Source organism: Patagioenas fasciata, chromosome 17 (assembly GCF_037038585.1).
Source record: "Patagioenas fasciata isolate bPatFas1 chromosome 17, bPatFas1.hap1, whole genome shotgun sequence".
Classification (NCBI taxonomy): Eukaryota; Metazoa; Chordata; class Aves; order Columbiformes; family Columbidae; genus Patagioenas; species Patagioenas fasciata.
Window position 1 is genome coordinate 7,473,376 of NC_092536.1, and position 21,025 is coordinate 7,494,400.

Genomic DNA, 21,025 nt, shown 5'->3' on the forward strand with positions numbered 1-21,025 from the left:
GGCGGCAGCCTGGCTGCCCCTGGAGCAAGTCAGAAGCAAGAAGCTTGCAAGCAGGCACCTCCAAAAGATCCCCAGAGTTCTGCTCTGCCTGCTGCACCCGCTGTGGTTACTTGGTAGGTTACTTGCCCTGCTTGTCTTGAGGTAGCTAGAGTTGAACCATATGTTTTCCATTTAGAGTTTGGAGGATGCCCAGGTCCAACTTGGCATGCTGTCTGCACTGGGCATCAGCAGTACAGATGTGGAAACCACAAACGCGATTAATATAAGCCTAGAGTAAAAACTCAAATAAGCTTATAAATAAAACCAGACTTGCAGATTATTTGTTTCCATATTAGTCTATAATAGACCCTACTCAATATGTTTGTTTTATTTGGTTTGGTGACCGACATAGGTATTTATATTTCCAATAAAAATTTAAATCGGAATACAACAAAGTAAGCTTAAATTATTTGTGCAGAAGATGATTGCAACTGTCTGAAGCATGTAATTCTTTACATGAAATGTTAGCCTGCTTTGAACAGAGATGTGACAAACTCCTCAGTATTTAACCTGCCATTCCATCACAGCTCCAAATCCTATATTTATATATTGAAATGGACTCCTGAATGCACTCTAATCCTCAATGAACAATCCAGAGGTGTTGGATAGCTTGGTGGGTCTAATTCTTGCTGTAAGAATCATCTGTGTGATCTTGAGTCAGTGACTAAATGATCCCCATGTCCTAGCTTCAAGTAGTGATTGTCTTTCTTTCCCTTGCCAATCTCCTGCTGAGCTCTGGGCATGCTTGAGAACCTCCAGTGCTCCTTTCCAGTGCAACTTCAGCTGCTTCAGGACAGGTAATAAAACTGTCCAGAGAGAAGAGCTCCAAAACCATTTGAGAAAATTCTTCAACAGTGCTGACAGACGATTTACTCAGCAGAAAAGATCTCTTCATGGGACTGCTAACCCTTTATCCAAGGTGAGATTGCCTTGATTCAGCTCCATTTAAGCACAGCTGTAGCAGTAAGGCATCTAGTTATTTTGCCTGTACCATGACACTTAGGATGGGACATCTGCACAAAGCCTGACATGTCTTTAAATTGATACTTGCTGCACCGAGGCCTTGTACACATCTGTGTTAAATAGTATCTACAAGTGATCAATTAGGCCTACCTAACTTTCAGACCATACCAAGGTCACATAACTGGAATTGTGCTTCTTTCTCCTAAATAGACAATACAGGGAAATAAGCACTTCCATGTGCTGGTTTGGATCTCACACAGGCTATCAAGGGAGCATGCGATTCTTACATCACAGTGGGATGAACCTGAGCCTTGTATATGCATTTGTGGTGACTTGTTTTATGCTATTAGGGCTCTAAGATGAATGAATAAACAAACAGTGCACCCTTCTCATCTGCACCTTGTAAAAAAACAAAAAAAGGGAAAAACCTCTCACACCCTTTGTTAGGTTGTCAATGCCAGAGGAAAGACACCAGCAGTTACTCCATTCAAATGTACAGTTTTTCTTTCCAATTGTTACTCTGGGTTCCTTTTTTATTTTTTTCCCCTCTTCAGCTGGTTGAGCGATAGCCTGTTCTTATGAAACAAGTGTTCAGCTTCACAATGGTCCTGACTTTTCATTGTTTGAAGGGCAAGAGGGTCATGCAAAGTAAACTCTCTTGTGCTAGATAATGTTTTTCCACATGGAAATGTTGGAGGGCCACTCTGTGCTGTCAGCCCAGAAATGCCAGAAGATGCCTTCAGACTCCCCAGGTGCCTCTGTGTTTGTTTTCTAATGTTATTGCACATACAATATCATTAATATTATGTCCAAAGCTTGTCCTTTTAAACAGAGTCAACATCTAAGCTATTAGTCAGCCACAGGGAAAAAGGAAAGGATTAAGTCAACACTGTAAAGAATTAACCCTTTCCGTTGCCCAAAGAAGAAATCAAAGATTATATGACCTCCTTCAATTGCAAAAGGGACTTGATTGTTTTCTTTCACAAAGTAGTGGAAATAATTCCTCTCACTTTGGCACTCAAATGTAAAATGCAATGGCCTGTGTCCTGTAGGAATCAGAAAAGACTGGTGGCTTTCAAGACATCCTTCTCTTTCCCGTGGTACCTGCTGTTGAAGGGCAAGAAATTTCCCTCCCACCTACCTCTTTCTTTTTTTGAATCTCCGTTTCCCTGCGGGCTGCCTTAGGTACTGGGTTAGGCTTGCTGTGTAGACACAATTAGAAATATAGGCGAGACTGCATGGAGCAAAGTGTCCAAATGCTGAGTGAGTGCCCAATGGGCCGTAGCAAAATGCACAACCAAGTCAAAGAAAAATGGAAACTATTTCATAAAATTCATCTTTGCATCCCTTTTTCCTCTCTTGATATATGGCCCCTTATTCACAGCTGCTCGGGCCCCGGCCCGCATGTAAATATGTCAGTGCACCAATGAGACGGAACATGGTCACAGAAACGCCGGCGGCTGTTCCCAGATAAAACGCTGAGCTGGAGCCGAGGCGTTTATTGTAAATAAAGATCAAGGCAAAGCAGCAACATTTCTGTTCGACTCAAGCCTGCCAAGGTTGCTAGTCCAGCTCCTTTCACAACTACCATATGTCCACATAGATTTTCCCCTTCCAGAAAGTGACATGTTACTCTTCTGACAGCTCTGTAGCCATTGCAAGTTCCTCGATAATTTCCATGTGTTGCTTTATAATAACCTGGAAACAGTGATGGCAAATGGGGCAGTGGGTGCATGTGTGGGCACAGAGGTGAGAGGTGGATGTCCAGCTTTTCAGCTCTGATACTGCTTGCTGTACCTTACCAGTAACTTTGCAGAGCTTGGGACACATTACTGCTTTTTTTGGTTCTGCTCAGTAGAGGGCACTGGATCCTATAAATAGGAATTAATAGAATGAAGCACAAAGGGCCTGATAGCTTTAGCAGATGGGCTAACTCCTTTTCCTCTGCGTACTGGTGGTGTGGAAGAGAAGTCTGAGCCTCTGCTGCATGCCAGTTGACTGAGAGACAGCCATGGCATGTGTTAGCAGGTGATAAACTTGTGTCTTTTACATATATTTTTTTATTTTAATTAAAGTGGTAGCTACAAAAATCAGTCATCTGGAATTCAGGTTGGCTAAAGTTCTAGCTGGCATCCTTCTGAAGGGTAACACCAGCCAGCTGGCACAGCTGGGGGCAGATGCAAGCACCTACAAACCAGAGCCTAAACAGCCTGGCTGGGGTGGAAACTGGTTGAATTGTGCAGGCTTGTTCCTGCAGTCCATAGGAAAACTATAGGAGTGGTCTGAGAGGAGTCAGCTGAATCACGGAGTTTAGCCTTCTTTGTAGCCCTTGATCCAAAGTCTCCACAATTTCACTACAGAGTTTTCATTTTTTCCAATGAGTTCATCTTGTTCTCAGCAATACCCACAAACAACGCGCTGTCGATCCGCTCTCCCTTTTTCATCACTGAGCTCCCTTTGCTGTGTGCTGGGGTTTGCATTTTCCTCACTCCCGCCTCAGATGAGCTGTAAGCCAAAGGGACTAACAAAAAAAACATTAGGAATATAGCTTTTCAGATGATTTTTTTAAAGTTTAGATGGATCTTGTGCATGTGTGTTGTAACATAATGCTTTTAATAATAAAAGTTTTAATGCTAATAAAGAACATATATTAAAAAAACTTCCTAAGCCTTCATCTGGCACTAGTGTAATATGTTGAAGATTTGGCACAATTTATTCATATAATTCAAGAATAAGAGCTGAAATTATTCATTCTCCACACTGACAGATACTGACCTAAGTTCTTGAGCTGACCTAGGATACTTTAGATGACAGCTCCAAATGCAAGAAAGTGTAATACGAACACAGTATCTGCTTTAGCTCTGCTGAAGAAAACTGTAAGGCAATGCCGCCTCCCAAAAAGCAGCTAGTTAGTAACTGAAGGTAACTCACCACACCCTAGCAATTGCCAGACCCAAACTTGAGGTTAAATGTGCTGGAAAATGTGGCTGTAGCTTCCAACATTTGCTGATTCCTGAGCTTAGTGGGACTCAGGCATGCCTGCCTTGCATGGAGAAGTCCCAGAGCCCAGAGAAAGGAGCAGCTTTTATTTCACACACCCTCTCACTCACAAGTCTGAGCTCCTGCCTTTGCCTTGGCAATGTGACGCATGGTTCAAGAGCTGCCCGTGTGCCACAGGTACCTGGCACTTGGCCTGTAGTGCTGTGCTGCTGCTCCCACTTAGACAGAAGCCGTGGTTGCTAAGGTTATGGGTTTGGTTCTTTTATTAAATAGGTCAGCAGGCCCTGACAATTGGCAGCCATCTCCAACCTGGGAGCTGTGTGATGAAAGGCCATATTATGGCAGGCTCCAGTGTATCTTTTTATCTGTCCTACTTGGTACGGCATGTTCCAGGTGGAGACTGGCAGGATGCTACTGCTAAACCCTGCCCTACTGCCGTTCCCTGGTGACAGCAGCAATATCTTGGCTCTTCGTCCTGTGTTCAGATCCCAGCTCCCTTTGACTGCCCTGGAAACTACTGCTCCCATCACAGTTCTTTGGTACATGGAGACTTCCTGACTTTGGCAGATTATTCTGGGAAGGGAGATCAATCCCTTTTAATTCCTTTGCAAACAGATGTGCTCTTGAATTGGTTCCTATAGTCTGTATTAGGCTAAACCAGGTCTGCATTTTGTAACCAACTTCACCTTCTGCTGCACAAGCCTGATACTCTGCCTTCATTTCTGGTACTGTAAATCATTATTCCTTAACATCACTCATCAGAGAAGTAGGTAGATGATAAACTTGGCCATAAGTTGGTTCAGTAGCAATCTCCCTTAGTAGTTTTAAGTGTGATTTTAAAAAAATATTTTATTTTTAACAGTTCCTTGACAGGTTAATGGGGTACGTAGAGAGGAGACTTCTGCTTTATCCCCTGGAGCCCTGACAATTGGAGGTGTTGCCTGGCTCAGCTCCTAGATGTGAGAGGAAGGAATAACTTGCACTTCTCCCCAGTGATTTCCTCATGCTCACTGGTGGAGAACAGAGATGAATCACTCCAGAAGATACTGCTGAGTGCTCCCAGGTGTCTGATCTGCCAAGCTAGGTTGGCAGAATCAGCTCCCATAAGATTTTCCTCTCCTGAGGAGCGGCTGTTGTCAGCCTCGGCTAGCTCTCCGAGGCCTGACATCAAACTGTGTAGAGCTTTGTTAGAAGCTGACCGAAAATGTGGTGCTGTTATTATCTGACACTGGTTGAAACAAAAGCCAAATGTTGATGAATGTCTGATTCTAAAAGTAAACAGTTTGATTTTTTTTTTTTCATTGCAAGTTAGGGGCCCTCTAGGGTTTTATCTGGTTTTGGCAATCTCCAGCACGTTTTGGGGCCTGGAGCATGGTTTTAATTGTTACATCACAAAAGTTGCCAAATAACATTGAATGCTCCTTAAAAACTCTCTCAATTTTATGGAAATTCTCAACGGCTTGACTAATACAATAATTACTGGAACTCAGCTATGTTGCCTAGTGGCAAATAGAATTTTTTCATAATGATGCTGTCTGTCGTTAATAGCAGGATTTGTTCTTTCTCTCAGCGGGAGAGAGGCCAGAAAGCCATGGTATCTGTCTTTTTTAATGACAGCCAACAGCAAACGGATAAAATAATCAATTATATCTACAGATAGGTAGATAAAGTATAATTTATCATGTCAAAAACAAAAATGTTTTTAATTGGGCTGTTAATCATTTTGTAATTTCAACTAAAGAAGTGGGGGCTCTACTTTGTGCTCAGACATAACTAATATTTCATACAACATTAGCTGGTCTTATTATAGCTTTAATAATAGTGTTTCCTACTAACTGCCAAAATATAAGATGTGATTTCTGCTCTCATTAGCTGAAGCCTTTGCAGGTATCAAGGGATGACCTTCCCTTTTATTTTTCTCCTTCTAGAAAGATCCAGGGGGAAGAAAGGGGGCTCAGCTGACTGATCAGCTCTAACACTTTCTAGAATATGCCGATCTTTCTGTTCTGTACCCATATTAGTTACCAACAAATGCGTTACTGAAATTATGATTGACCTTTTTCTTTTTTTTACATCATAAGCATATTACTGTAACACAGCAAAGATTGGAAGTTGGGAGTTTTGCTTTCTAGCCACACCTGTGTTGTCTTGTGGGAAGCTGGGCAGATTATTAAATCCCTCCTAACTTGTTCTCTCTCTCTGTAATGCAGGTATTAGACAGCTGCCTCATCAGGCAGCTGTAGAGTTATGTAAGTGTTCTAAGATTCCTGAAAATTTGATATAAAGATGGCAAACATCTGGATGGATAGCTGCAATAGCAGCCTCTCCACTAGCTCTGTGAGGAGGCAAATGGGAAGTTTATGGCTAGATCTAAATCTTCTGCATATTATAACTGAAAATGTCCTCACGATGCTGCCTGCTTTCAGGATCGGTGAGGAATGACCTAGCAGAAAAACATCAGAGCACTGAGGTACTTTGGCTGTCTGCTGTTCTGTTATTATTCCCATTGACATCATGAGCAGACACCCTGTGTGGGACCAGGTCTCTTATTTTACCCATGAGTTCCACATTAAAGAAACCCAACCATGCTAGGAAAATATATGTTGTGACTCTTGAGCACCCCTTTGCCTCAAATACACTAGAATTACTTCCCCGCTTCGGAAATGTTTTGTAGAGGCAAATAAATCCCCATTCCTCTTGGTTTCCCTTCAAAAAGCTCTACCTGCCTTAAATGAAGGTCTGGCCTCTAGGGTATCTGTTTGGAAGCAGAATTTGCACTTAATGTTGTTTGGCAAGAGCAAATTTCACTTTCAGCGTTACAGTGGGTGTTTTTTGGGGCTTAATTTTACGTCCATGGCATCTCCCAGTGATACATGTAGTACAGAGAGGGGCAGGACTGCCCTTCCTGTAACTGGATTTTCCCTGGGAGTGGGGAAATTTAGTGGATTGAGTGAGTTTTTTACAGATCTAATGGCACGATTGGGGCTGTATTCATACTGGGAAAAGGGAGGAGAAGCTCTGGGGCTGGCTTGCCCAAGCATAAATAAATTGGAGGTGCACAAACATTCAAAAAAATTCCCAGAGAGTCACATTGCACAACTTAATGGGCCTGGTGCCTTCACCTGTGCCAATTTTATGTGACTCTTAACTCTGGCGTTAAATAAAAATGAGACTTGCTCTAATGACATCAGCAGCAGTGAAGAAAATATGCTGCTACTTTGATACAGATCTCCTTTTAAGGAGGACACAGTAGACGGCCAAAGCTCTTTTTCCCATCTGTTAGGTGAGTGTTATGATTCCCTGCTCAGCAGCATTCTCTCAACAACACTGCTCTGCTTTCAGAATTATACTAGATGATTTTTAATAACAATATGGTTATCTGTTCCCCCTGGTTTTGCCACCTTGATTTTACTCTCCTTCTCGATTACATGGAAGGATGGAAAAAGGGGGATACGAGTTGGCTGGGGGACGGGAACAAATAGCATGGGGAGGGTGTTAAATGAACCAGCTGTTATGTGTGAAGTATCTGTTTTCTAATTGCTTCTGTTGGAATGCAGGGGAAAAAGGCCCTGGCTACACTTAATTAATAAGGCAGCACTCACATAAACTCCAGCTGTGAGCACAGGACTGGTCTTTAAAGGATAAGCTCAGGAGGTGGGACAGAGAGTTTGATTTCCTCGCACTAAATCCTATCACATGCTGCTGGTAGTGTGTGTGTCCACTTAAGCCTTTTGGTTGTCTGTCTGAACCAGACAGGAGGTATCTGTTGCTGTCCACGTGCCCCACCCCAAGAAAAATGATCTGTCCTCAGAAATCAAAGGTGTGAGGCTGTGTTTCAACCTAGGGTGAAACCATTGTATTCCTACTTGAGTTTGGAATCCCTAAAAAGTGGGGATGTTTGGATCAAAGATTTTTGTTCAGAGTAAATGAAAGCATGGGCTTTTGCAGCTGGACCCAGACACAGCTTTGCCTCTTGGTCCTCTTTTCTGCCTGGCTCCAGAGGGTTTGGGTTTAGCATCCTGTCAGCATCTCTCTCTCATCTGGGCTATGGAGCTTTGCTGCAAGGGTAGCACTGGTGTGTTGGTTGTACAGCTGATGCCTCCAAAGGCCATTCTTCAATGATCCCTTTGAGGAGAATTATGTCCAGTTCATTTCTCTTTTTTTGAGAACTGCTCAAAAACATCGTCAAGAATTTCCCTGAATTGTAGACAATGTCCCTGAAACCCACATGAAAATGTGAATTCCACAGTGTTTCCTTGCTGGCTGTGTAGGGAAATGAGCTTCCTGACTAAGGTGAAGTGTCATTTTCTGGATGGAAACCTTTGGGTACCAGCTTGCCTGCTCCCTTGGGTGCCATCACTCAGGGCAGGTCTCTTCCAGTGTGATCGCTGTCCCTCGCAGGCCCTCTCCTTTCCTGACCCCATGGTTCTGCCTTGCATCATTCCTGATGGTCCTCAGGTGAGTGCTAGGGTCAGCACAGGGGATGGGACGTGGCCATGTGGCTGCAAATGGATTGGGAAAGGAAGAGCGCTCATTTTGGCACAGAAAGCCCAGCTGTTTTCACTGCAACCTTCCTCTCCAGGCTGGAGCTAAGCAAGTCTCCATTTGATGTTGTTGTGCCCTTTTTCCCCCTCTCTCTGCTTGGGATCACCCATCACCTTCCACAAGCTCTGAAAATGCAAAAACCCTTCAGATTTCTGGTCGGAGTTCTTTGTTGTTTTGAAAGGTAAAATGATCCAAGGCTGAAGCATCCAGGAGGATTTTGGTGTTTCACTGCTCCTTATTTCAGTGACAGCTAGGCCTGGTGTGGGACTAAACACACAGATACTTCAATAGCTTCAGTCCCTTGAGGTCCTGCATGGAGCGGGACTTCCCACCCAGAGAGAAAAACAATTCTTGGGTGTTACAGCATGTTTCCAAGCAGGCAAGGTGGGGCCTCGCTTTGCAAAGCTCTATAAACAGCAGCTCTTTGTGTCTTCTCTCTTTCTCTTCGCTGTGCACGTGTTGCTGTTTTCAAAGGTTGGTTTCAAAGTGCTGATTCAGAGCCACCAGCCGTATTGTTTTATCTGGGGAGATTAGGACTGAGAATGTTGTGGTTTTGTAATGAAAAGACTCCATTGGAAATAGCAGCATATTTGACATGAGACTGTTATTTATGCTCAAATAACCCTCTCATTTAACGATGAGGAGTCCTTTTTTTTTCTTTTCAAGTTTAGATCAATCATGTATGAAGGCAAACTCCCACAGAGCCTCCCTTGGCCCCTAATACTTTTATTTAATTTTTCTTCTGCTCATTATTTTATGGTTTTGTCCTTGACTGGTACATTTGTCTTTTCTTCTTCCTTACATGCACCATTAAGGAGGTAAAGAACTTACATTTAAAACTCAAGCCCTGTGTAGCTCTTCAGCCATAAATAATTATTAGATTATTAATTCTTTCTAGTTAGCCTCCCTCTTACTTTTACAGCTCATCTGATTAGAGGGGGCATATTATATTGAAACTTGTCTTAACTATTTATGTTTTGCTTTTGCAAGCAGACCTGAGAAGACAGGACCTGGCTGTATGCATTGTTGATCTGATCTGCCGTAGGAACGCAAAACAGCTTGCCTGCAAGAAAACCAATTGTTGGGATGGAAAAAACTCCAGAGAAGCCCTGTCATTCTGAGATGTAATCAACTTCCTAAATACAGGCAAGTCTACAATTGAAATTAAAATCTCTCTGGGGAGAGAAATGTGTTCAAAATACGCTCTTCTGGGGAGGCCAGACAGGTACATAATCAGTGAAGGGAATGCTTTGGTATGAGGAGATAGTTGTGTTCAGGTAGTAACTGATTTTGGGCAATCGTAGGAACCAACCCATTGGGCTCAGTGCATCGCTGCCCCATAACTACGTATTGAGGTCCTTTTGATGACCAGACACCACAGAACCAGACATCTGAGGTTCTGCTTTTCCCTACAAATGCAGCCAGAACAGCTGCTGCAGTTTCCAGAGATCGCGAAACTATAGCACTGAGCTGCTCGTCATTCTGCTTAATGAAATCTGCTCACCTCAGGCAGTGCCTTAGGGGTATATGCCAGTATTACAAACCATGGAGCTGAGCACATAGAGGAAAAATATACCTACTAGAGACAAAGCTAATGAAAAGTGCTGCAAAGCCTCACAGTCGACAGCCTGCACAATGAAAATATCTCCTCGAATTAGTCCATGGTCATCAACGAGGCAAACGTCTCTGCCTCCTGAGCCAGACAGGGTGGTGTTTTAATAATAGGCATAAATCTGTTGTGCTTTTCTCCTCGTGACCTAGCATATTCTGTCAGGGCAATGCATACCCCAGAGAAGGAGTAGAATTTATGTGTCCAATAAAACAATAGAGCTTCAGTGATATCAGCTGTTTGACGAACTTTAATATACATTTGCTATAAAACAGGCAGCAATTACCAGAATGTGATACCCAAATAAAAATCCATGATCCATTTGCACGACAGATCTTCAATTTACTCACATTCATGTGAGAGAGACACATAAAAATGATATCCATGCTTAAAATCACTTAGAAGCAGTCTGAAAGACCCCACAGTTGCAAGTGATACTGCAGTACTGAGCTAATACTCATGTTTCGATGGCTTTGCCTTCATGATTCTTCCAGTGGTTCCTTTATGTTTCCTGGTATTTTGCCAAACACCTGTGAATCAGTGCACAACAAATATTCCTGCCATTTAATTTAGTCTTGCACAGAAAGGCTGTATTAGGCCTGATGCAGACCTAATCCCAAACCTCTAAAGAGGTTTAAGGCACTCTGGTTTCACCTAATCCCGAAACCTAAACCAGAATCATTGAAAACCTCCGTAACACCACAGGAATGGGCAAATAAAGGGTTTCCACTATGAAATTATTAAAAGGACACAGTGTATCTTTTGGATTTGAGACGTAAAGCTTTACCTAAGGAGCTTGGACTGTCCACAATAAAAGTGTTTATTTTGAAGATAGAAGATTGAAAGGTTTATTTGACTAGAGAGCTGATCTCACCCCTCCCACCCAAAAAAGAAAAGGGGTGATCCCCTAGAAGAGTGAAAAATGGGAAAAGGAATCTACAAGTAACAAGGCAGGTGAAGCCCAGGCTTCTGTTCAAGCCTCAGCCATGGCTCTCCCTGAGAAAGAGCAAGAGCAAAGCCCCTGGTGCACAACTGGGCTGCTGGTGCCTGAAGTTCCTTGCAGCAAACACCTAAGGAAAGATTTATTGGTGATACAATAAATACATCGCTGTGGTTCAAAATGGAGGCTCTGCTCTTTTGAGATCTTACTGATGGGAGAGAACATGTAAAAACGTGCACTGTAATGGAACTTTCAATTACAAATTACATCCAACTGTAGTAAATTTGATCTTGCATTAATTCATGTTAAATTAATTGGATTCTGTCATTCCTGAATTCTGGTAACCACCTTATCTTGCAATATAACTCATGTATCTTTGTATTGTGAAAGGGGTATTTTTCAAGGTGACTGTAGGGTACACTAGCTGTACCATATTCTAATAAACATTTAGGTCCTAACAAATTAAAGACCTGAAAGAATACTGCACATGTGGTTACACTATGCTTAGCATATTATAGCAATGATCTGCTGCTCTAAATCTCTTAATTCAAATAATTTCAGTAAAACATGTAGGGAAATACAAGGCTATATTTTTGCATTATTCAATACTGGAAATATCTGTGCTTAGGACATTCCTAATAATGAGAAGCATAGCTACCTCAGTGTTTTCATAATCACCAACTGCACTTCAAGAGCCCTTTAGAGCAAGGATTTAAGAAACAGTGTTCCTGCTGATGACTTTATATCATTTGAGTCAATAAACAAACCCCAGATTTACCTTCACAAACTCATGAAAAATCTCCATGTCTTTGTTTGCATCAACAGAAATGGAACAGAACAGCAATTATTTAACAGCACTGGTACTCTAGGTGTAACTTAGTTTTCAAAGGCTCTTCATTCCATAGGTTAAAATGGCAGGAAAATTGAGCAGCAGTAGTTTTTTAGGGTAGCAATCTTTCTAGCTGTAATTATAGCAGTATAACCTTCTGAGAAGCTAAATGACAAAGCTTGTATCTCCTAGCCAGGTAACACAAGCAGATGATGGTTTATTTGCTTTCCTTGAGCAAGTGTTGGTGTAGCTGCAGAGCAACAGGGGACACTTAGGTGGGGGGAAGACTCTGGCTTTCTGCAGTGCTGTCATGTAACATGCACCGAGCTCGCCATGACCTGTCTGAGGAGGGTAGATGGGTATGTTAGCAGGGTGCAATTCCAATCCCACATTGCAGAATTTCTGTTCTGGTGGCATTTAACTGTTGCCTGATTTAGTCCAATTATGACACCGAACCATTAACTTCCATTTGGAACCATTTCAGGAGGTGACTTTCTTTCCTGAAGAGGCTCTCCTGCAAGACAGCATCTGGAAAGCTAGGTGTGGCTATATTGCACTGAAAGACCTGGGTCTGTTTATCCCAGAACAAATCCAGATTGACAGCGGTTGTCAGAGGAGACAAATGAATTCAGAACACAGTAATGCCGTGCTCAGCAGAGCTCCACGTAAATGAATTCTCTGCAAGCGGAGTTGAGGAGAACCTAAAACACTGCCCGGCGTGCACCCCACTTGTCCGACTGCAGTGAGCTCTGGGGAATCACCCGAGTCACAAACTGGGCACACGCTCCATGGCAACGCCGGACACCAGCGCCCAGCCAGGGCCTTCCCAACCGGTTCCAGCACAACCCGTCCGTGCCGCAGCCCTCTGCTCTCAGACGGTGTTCTTCGCACGTCCCGGTGCTCGCGTCTGGCTCCACGAAGCACTGACACGGTTCACGTCCAGCCCGGCCCTGCTGCCCGGTGACGGAAAAGTCCTGCGGGGGTGGTGAGCCGGAGCTGCTGCCGCGAAGCCCCCGCCGTCTCGGGGCTGCACTGGCGGTACCACGGGCCCCCCTGACCGCCCGTCCCTGGTCTGCACTGGCGGCACCACGGGCCCTACTGACTGCCCGGGCCGGGCTAACGGCACCGCCGACCCGCCGCGCCGATAGCGCATGCGCGCGGACCTGCTTCCCCGTGACGTCACGGACGGGCCGCCAGTATCGCGCTCGGCGCTCCTCTGTGTCTGCCTGGTTCCGGGAAGGAGGATCGCCGAATCATCGCTGTCACGCTTCTTCCCTCCCCCAGGCGGAGCGGCGCTCGGTGAGAGACGGTGGGGAGGCGAGGGGGTGTAGTGAGGGCCCTGCACCGCCGCCGCCACGGGGAACTCCCGGCTCGGCCGCTGGGGAGGCGCGAGCAACGCCCGGAGGCGGCGGCGGCGGAGCGGGGAGGACGCGCCTGGCGCCGGCGCTGCAGGGGGAGCAACGTGCGCCTGCGCGGGGGCGTCGCCACGGCAACGGCGGAGCGGCCGCGCTCCTCGGCCCGCCGCGTGCGGAGCCGGCGGCACAGCCCGCGCGGGGCGCGCGCCCGGGAGACCGTTATTCCCTGTCACGGGCGGCAGCGCGCGGCCTATGGCGGGTGCCGGGCCGGTGACCGGCGCTGCAGCGGGTACGCGGAGTTTGTCCGGCCAGAGCAGCGAGTCGGGGTGGGAAGACACCCCCGGAGGGACGAATGCTTGAGGGAGATGTCGCGTCTGTGTCTGATGTGAGGCCTCCGCTAGGTAGAAGTAATATTTTGGTTCGAGTCTGATCTACTTAATTGGTGTTTAGCTGCGCTGAGGCAATTTGCTTGGAGAGCCTCTGTGCTATGTCTCTCTGGAAGCTGTAATACTGATATGCTTAGAGTTCAGAATACACCCGATTGAATATTTAATATCAGTGAGCCATAAATACCAAGCCTGTTTGTAATGCGGCTTACAGTTCTAACATAACGAATTTTACAGCTGTCTCAGAATAATCCCAGTGCTTTTATGGCCAACAGAAATGAGCGGTTTTAAGGTATTTAAAAGTGATAGTGAACAAGGTTACGTGAGCAGTGCTTGAGCAGACCAGGGTGAGGCAGGGAGCTGCATCTGCTGCGTTCTGCACCTGGCTCTGCCCACGGAAAGCGCAGCGCAGGTGGGTCAGTAATCACCCTATGCCTTCCCCTACCGTCTGCAAAATGGTAGTGGCAGTGCTCAGGAAGAGTTAAAAGTGCTTTAATACCCTTCAGCTGGAAGCGTTTACAAAATAAAACATATTATGGTGATAATACATTTAGTAGAGTAATATGAAAAAATAATATTGTATTTATCAACTGGACAGAGCTCTGATCAACCTGCTCTGGTCTCATAGCTGACCTTGCTTTGAGCTGGAGATCAGACTGTAGAACTCTTGAGGTCCCTTCCAGTGATTCTGTGGCTGCATAATTAGCACACCGTTATCTCATAATACAAATTCTACTCAGATATAGCCTGTGGAAATCTACAAAACTAGCCTCATTTCAACAGATTGACTCGAAGCCCTAGGTTTTTACTTTGATTACTATCAGAAAATGAAGGAAATCTTGCCTTAATGGATATTTCACAGATTGATTCATTGAAGAGGAATGAAAAAGATCAACACCTCTCATTTGTCTTCGCAGTACATAACCTGGGTGTGCTACTCCTCTTTCACGGAGCCCTGCAGTGGTATTTTCAGTTTTTTGAGTAGCGGGGTTTACTTGCTTTTGCTCCCTCTACTGGCAGTCTCATTCTGCAGCCAGGTATTCCACGCTTCTTTTGTTGTGTATTTTCCTTCTCAATACTACTGGCTGTTTGAAATGAAGAAAATGCCTTGTACAGCTCCTTTATATGCCACTATGCACTAGAAAATAATGTCCAAATTCAATAGCTTCGTTTTGAAATGAACCAGGTAAAAAACAGACACGGTGCGTGCTCTGACAAAAATAGAAGACGTGAGAGATGCAAATCTACGTGTAACGTTTATTCCTTCACTGGGAGTCGTTTTGAAGGGTGCTTCATGCTTTTTAGCACAGTCTCTTTGTGACTTGTCATTCTTCCAAAGCTCCTTCCACCAGCCTCCAATTTTAATGGAATTTCTGTGAGGCTTTTAGGGAGGACTCTGTGACTGGGAAGAGTTTAATTAACAAGTTGTTCTGTCTGTGTAAGTTATATGGAGTATAGAGGACATTTTATTTATTTTTAGCTAAATGACTACATTTTAGAGAAACTACTGGAATAACTGCTTGTTTTCTAATGATTCCTATCAACATTTTCATTGATTTACAGGTAAACTAGTTTTTTCTTGTTGTAAAAATATCCTTGTGATCAGGAAATCTGTGTTCTGGCTCGAATGTGTCATCAGTTATAAAGATTCTGCAGATGGAAATTATGTTGGTGCATGCACTGGAATAGATGCCAGTTTCTAATATCAGATTAATAGTCTGGTTTGGATTAATTTGTGCAAAGACTTATTTTTAAGTATTAGGATTACAGTATTCAAATTGTAACACATTTGGGAGCAGATCTGTTGACTAAGTACATTACATCTTTTCTAACCCTGTTGACCATTTTAGAAAACTGTGAGGTTCTTTTTGCAAAGAACCACTTAACTACTCGCTCGTATATGTTCTTACATTCTAAAGAGACAACTTTTTTGGCTCTCTATCACACAGTACATTGGACTATATTTTTTTTTCTTGTTTGCGTACCTTTTATTTTTAATTTGAATACTGATTCTTTGCAAGCTCAGCCATAAAAGCATACTATTTCATTGGAACAGTAAGAACTGTAAACCAATCATTGCTAATTAGTTTAGATGCGAGATTTAATGCTGAAGGTTATGGTTTTCTGAAATTATAGTCTATGAAGCACTGTCTTCATTAGGGAAAACAGCTGTTGTTTTGTTGTAGCTATGTTGAATTATAGATGTATATCAGTGAGATTTCTGGGATTGCAAAGAAAAAATTAGTAATGATTAAAAAAAGGTTGAACTTTCCTTTTTGAACACCTTTTCTGAGTTGTAATGCTGTTACGTTACTTTCGTACAAACTTGAAACCTCAGCACAGTTTTACGTGTTTGTGTGTGTCTCCATAAAGAAAAAGGGTAAGTCTAGTAGCAATGTTTTGATTCAAATATACCTGTGTGGATAGATTTATGCTTTCTTTGTAATAATGCAGTTTGCACTAGAATATACTTGGTAGTACAAATGAAGGGTTTCGGATTAGTAGTAGCTTGAAAACTTTTTGCTATTTTTTTTTTTCCAAATTATTGGTCTCTATGGGGTAGTAAAAATTATTACAAAGCAATGAGAATAAATAAATCTATGAAAAAAACTGCACCATTTTTGCACAAGCAAGCCAACTTCCTTTTGAGCTCTGTGCGGGCACACTTGTATGATTAAAAAAACTGATTTTTTTTTTTCTGTTCATAACCAATAAAAATAATTTCACAACTGTAATGAATGCACTTCCTATGGTTCATTTTAATTATATGCAGCTAATGATGGCATAACTCACCATTTCAAAAATTGTTTCGGTGGCATTTATGACTTAGTGTAAATGCTCATGTGTCATAGGATTATTTCAAAGAAGTGGAACTTTGAGAGATGTCAGGTTTGCTGTGTTGAGAAAAGTGACTCGTTAAACAATAGGTGCTAGTTATCAAGAGCACATTGTAGAGCATGTTTAGGCTACAAATCTAAGAGAGTCAACAGATTTCCTTTAAAAAAGAGGTATTACTGGATGTCATTTAAAAAGGCATATATTAGCCTTGAAAGTTTCCAGACCACTAAACTGGAGAACCCAGGCTATGTCATGATTCAGAAGCATTTAAAAAATGAATCAGTATTTGCTGCATCTCAAAAGTGAAAGTTACAGGGGAAATCCACCTTTTCTATAAATGGATTTACCAGCACAGGTCTTCAGATTTGTAACATCACTTTGTAAGCAAATTAGGGGTCTTCCGAGCAAAAAATATTTTAGTCAGCAAATTTTCTCTTTCATGATTTATTTTTAAAGGTCACAAGGTGACCATTACAGTCAAAAAACAGTAATTTGTACAGGAAAACCTTTCCAGATGAGATGCAACCCTGTCCTAAACCAGCCTAAGTTTCCCAGAGTTGCTGGGTGACTGTTGAGTATAAGGTAAAGCTGAGCAAGAACTATTTGGAAAGAAACATAAAATAATGTCTAGCTTATTTTTAGTTATTCCCTGGTTTCTCAGTGGAAGCTAAACTTCTTTGATTTAGGGGAGGGAAGGATTCTGCTTAAAACCTACCAGATAGTAATCTTAGGACACACTTTTTGCACTCAGACAGCTGGAGCAGCTGTAGATTCCCCACTGAAATGAAAATGCTACAATTCAAGATTTAGAAAGGTAAAAAGTGTGACCAGAGCATTAAATAGAAGGGCCATATGATACCAAAATTAAGCTCTGTGTTTATTATAAAGAAAATCCTAGTTGTAGAAGGGAAAAAAATGAACTTGTTCCACCACTTTCTTTTTTCCTCAGGAGAAAACACAGAATACATCCTAGGTAATAAATCTGTTTTATGGCTCACAAGAGAAAGGGTGGAGAAACTCCCATTATTTTCTTCCCAGAAACTGAAATACACATGAGCTAACATGGGAGACACTGGGATTTTCATCCAACAAATGCACAGCTGGCTTCTGCTTTTATTATTTTTGTAAGCCTAATAATTTTTCATTTGATTAGCTGGTGGCTGACAAAACTATCACTTGCTCAGCATTTTGTACATTTAGTAGAGTAGGTGTGATGCGAAAAAGATATTGTAATACGTACCCAGAAGCATAGCTCAACTTGTTCAATTGATGAGAAATTTCTACTTGCCTCTCCTTACAATGCAAGTTTCTGTCATCAGGATTTGAGTTTGAATATCAAGAAAGTAACTTCTTAAGAACTAGAAACAGGAGAATGATGTAAGCATTTGAGGATTTTTTTTTAAATTCACATTGTAGAACTACATGATGCTCAACACATATAAATAAATTGTCAGGATTCAGTTGGCGGTCTGCAGTGCCAATTTTGCCATGAGAAAGTGGTGAGACTATTTGAGGGAAAAAAGTCAGTGTTAGGAGGTGGGAGAGGTAGAGCTGCAAGCAAGATACATCAAGGATTTTAAGTGTACACAGGGTGAGCTGTGGAGAAGATCCATGGGCACACTTAATGTGTCCCCCCCCCTGCTCCAAACCCACCCAAAACAATGACACAAATTAATAAAATGAGAACAGATGTGAAAGTGGGAGAATAGGAACCATCTAGGAATGAGCTTGCTCGGAGCCATGTTTGTGCAGACCTCTGTAAAGCCGTGCATTCTCAATTTGAAATCATGAGAATGGCCTATCACAAAAGTTTTTCATGTGCCGTGTGCAGAATAAAGAAAACAGGTTCAAGAACCCAGTATCCTGGTCTGTTTTGCATTGACCATTAATACTGCGGACAATGCAGACTGGTTTCTTCTGTAGTGACTCTCCTGGTGTTTAAAGTGCTAAGCCAGGCCAAACCTCGCTGTCTTTGCCATCCTGGGAAAGCAGTGCTAACACATTTGCTAAGTAAGCAGCAGAGGGAGAAGAATGCAATTTTATCCCAGGTTGGTTGGTCTGTGTTTCTAATTGTTATTTTCAAAAATTCCAAAACAACTTCACATGTCCTGGGGGCAGGAGAGAATCAGAACTATCTGCTTCCGCTTGAATATTGCGTGATGTCTTCTCTGGTTTTAATCTGTAGTCATTTATAAATGGTAGATTCTCAAAACTGTGTAAGAAGTTTCAGTTAAATGACCTTGAAGCTACAGGTTCATTACAAAGCAAAACCTCTGCCTAATTTGAGGTCAGTTTTATGTCCTTTTACACAGTGACTGGCTGGGCAGTAAAGATTAGTAGATTCTTCGTGCAGTTTATCTATGTTCTGACCTGGCTCCGTAGCACTCACTAAACAATTGTTGAGAAATTCAAGTTCTGTAACTAGAAGGTTATGACTTTGCTGATTTCTGTGAGCCAAATTACCTTAATGGCAAAATATGAGACTACTGAAGTGGCAGCAGATCATCAGGGGAGCTCTCTTTTGGTTGTATGTCTCTTAAAGACTTCATGTTTGCTAGGGATCAGAATACTTGGTGCATGGGACTGATGCTTGTGATATGGAAGCACACGAGCCTGTATCGGTGATGGCTGGCTCCCACTGGGTGTTGCTCATTGCAAAGCCCATGTAGCAGCTCTCTGGAGGAGGTATAATCAGTGTGATCTACTTCACTGTCTGCCTCCCTTTTCCTCAACCTGCTTTGTTAGAATTTGCATCTCTGGCCTGCCAGTATTTAGCTATTAGCTCTAATAAATTTTCTCTTCTGTGATGGGGCTGTTTGACCTTCTGAAGCTGTACTTTGAATTCTTGCACCTGCATTAGAGCCTTTGATTCTTTTGTCCTCTGACAGATGAGATGATGCCACAATGGTTTCCAGCTGGGCACATATATTGCTGTGTGACGAGGGGCTGCGTTCCTGGTGTGCAGCTGGGGACACTGGTGTTAGTGGGGGTCTTTGGAGCAGAAGCAGCTTGGTGTGATAGCACACTGTCCTGCAGCACAGCTCTGCGGCCTTTCTTTTCCAGTCTGATCCCTTGTCCCAGGTGCAGAGGGCTTTCCACCCAACTCGCAGTAGGTTGCAGAGAGAGAAAGAGTCCAGAGTGCTGTGCCACATAAACAGGTGACACAGGGTCTTAACTGTGGAATGGCCTCTAGTCTGGTGCTGTTATACAGCATTTATGCTCTTTGAAAGAGATTTGCCAGATCTGCTGCTGCTAACAGTTTGACCTTATTGAACAAGGCTCTCAAGTTTGAGAATAATTGGGAACATGTGAAACATTCAGGACTTTAATAATTTTTACTTTTTTTTTTTTCCCTAGTTTAGGCCCCCCACCTTTCACTTCAACAATTGAGGGTGTTGGTTACTTCCTCCTGTGTTTATGTAAGAAAAGCTTTTTATAGTCCGTTTTTCCAGTTGGCGTATGTACTTCCTCCATTGCAGCTGAACATGTTATTCTTCCCACTCCCAACCACTGAAGCTAATGGAAGACCTTTGGGGTTTTTTATTTATAATAAAACTGGGGCTGTGGGGTTGGAAATGTCATTATTTCTGCTTCAAAATGTGTTCTTCAACAAGTTGTGGTTTGTTCTTGGTAAAGGAGAAGCGTGTAAGGAAGCAAAGAATAATCAGGTGTATTTACTTTACATACATTTAGTTTGAACTGGATATTTCCAGCTCAGCCTTTGATTAGCTGAAAATTTACCTAGAAAAACAAACTTTTGTCAGAAACATTAACAGAAGTGGGCTGCGTTCTGTTTTTTGACCAAAGAAACCCTTTAATGTAGTGCTAAATGTGAAGAATTTTTAAGTGTCATCCATCCCACCTTCTGCAAGGATCACAGCTGAGGTGAGAGCAGTCTAGGAGCTCCACATCCACCTGTTATTTTGCCCTGTATGGATGACTCTGGCACATTGGTAGCACCTGAGCCTTGCAGATTTGGAGCTGTGCTGGAGGTCTTTCCTTTAAGCAACATCAGTTACACCAAGGAGGAAGGAGGTGGCATGGCCACTTCCACTTCATCGGCGGACAGTGGTATCCCTGTTCAGGACAGCAAGCACTGCAACCTGCTTAAGGACAGTGCAGCATCTGATTTACCACAGCACTCCTGCTTACTGAATGCTTTTATCACCATTTGTTCAGGACTGTTATTTAGCTCCAAAATAAAATTATTAATATTTAATATGGCAGTCTTCCCCCCGCCCCGTATGACAGATAACTTATTGAGAATATCTACTGGGGATATCCTTTGTTTCCTATGTTTTGAATGATATTTCTCAATGAAGGTTATGTTTTAGAACTCATTTCCCAATTAAAATGATTTTTTAATATAATCTTGTAAGGTTTTCCAACACTAATGAACACAGCCCATGTCCTGCAGTGGCGAAACACATGCAGACATGGCCACTGTGGACTGAGCTACCTCACTGCTTCAGATCTTCAATACTTTTAGCATCTATATAAGCCTTTGTTTTTCCCAAGTGA

At 42.8% G+C, this 21,025-nt stretch overlaps 1 protein-coding gene across 5 annotated transcripts in view; it reads left to right on the plus strand.

The window, feature by feature from the left end:
• Positions 1-13,111: 13,111 nt before the first annotated feature.
• The window catches only part of GNB1L (G protein subunit beta 1 like), a 45,089-nt gene continuing 37,175 nt past the window's right edge, over positions 13,112-21,025 (plus strand). Inside the window, exon 1 of one of the 5 annotated variants that reach the window (XM_065851476.2) lies at positions 13,112-13,224. Coding sequence is in view for 2 of the 5 variants with exons in the window: in XM_065851472.2 (XP_065707544.1) it covers positions 13,633-13,665 (33 nt within the window). In the remaining 3 variants the exon portion in view is untranslated. Of the gene's footprint in view, positions 13,225-13,453; positions 13,682-14,486; positions 15,230-21,025 lie in introns of those variants that run through there. The other 4 variants (XM_065851475.2, XM_065851472.2, XM_071815911.1 and 1 more) reach the window with 4 other exon arrangements.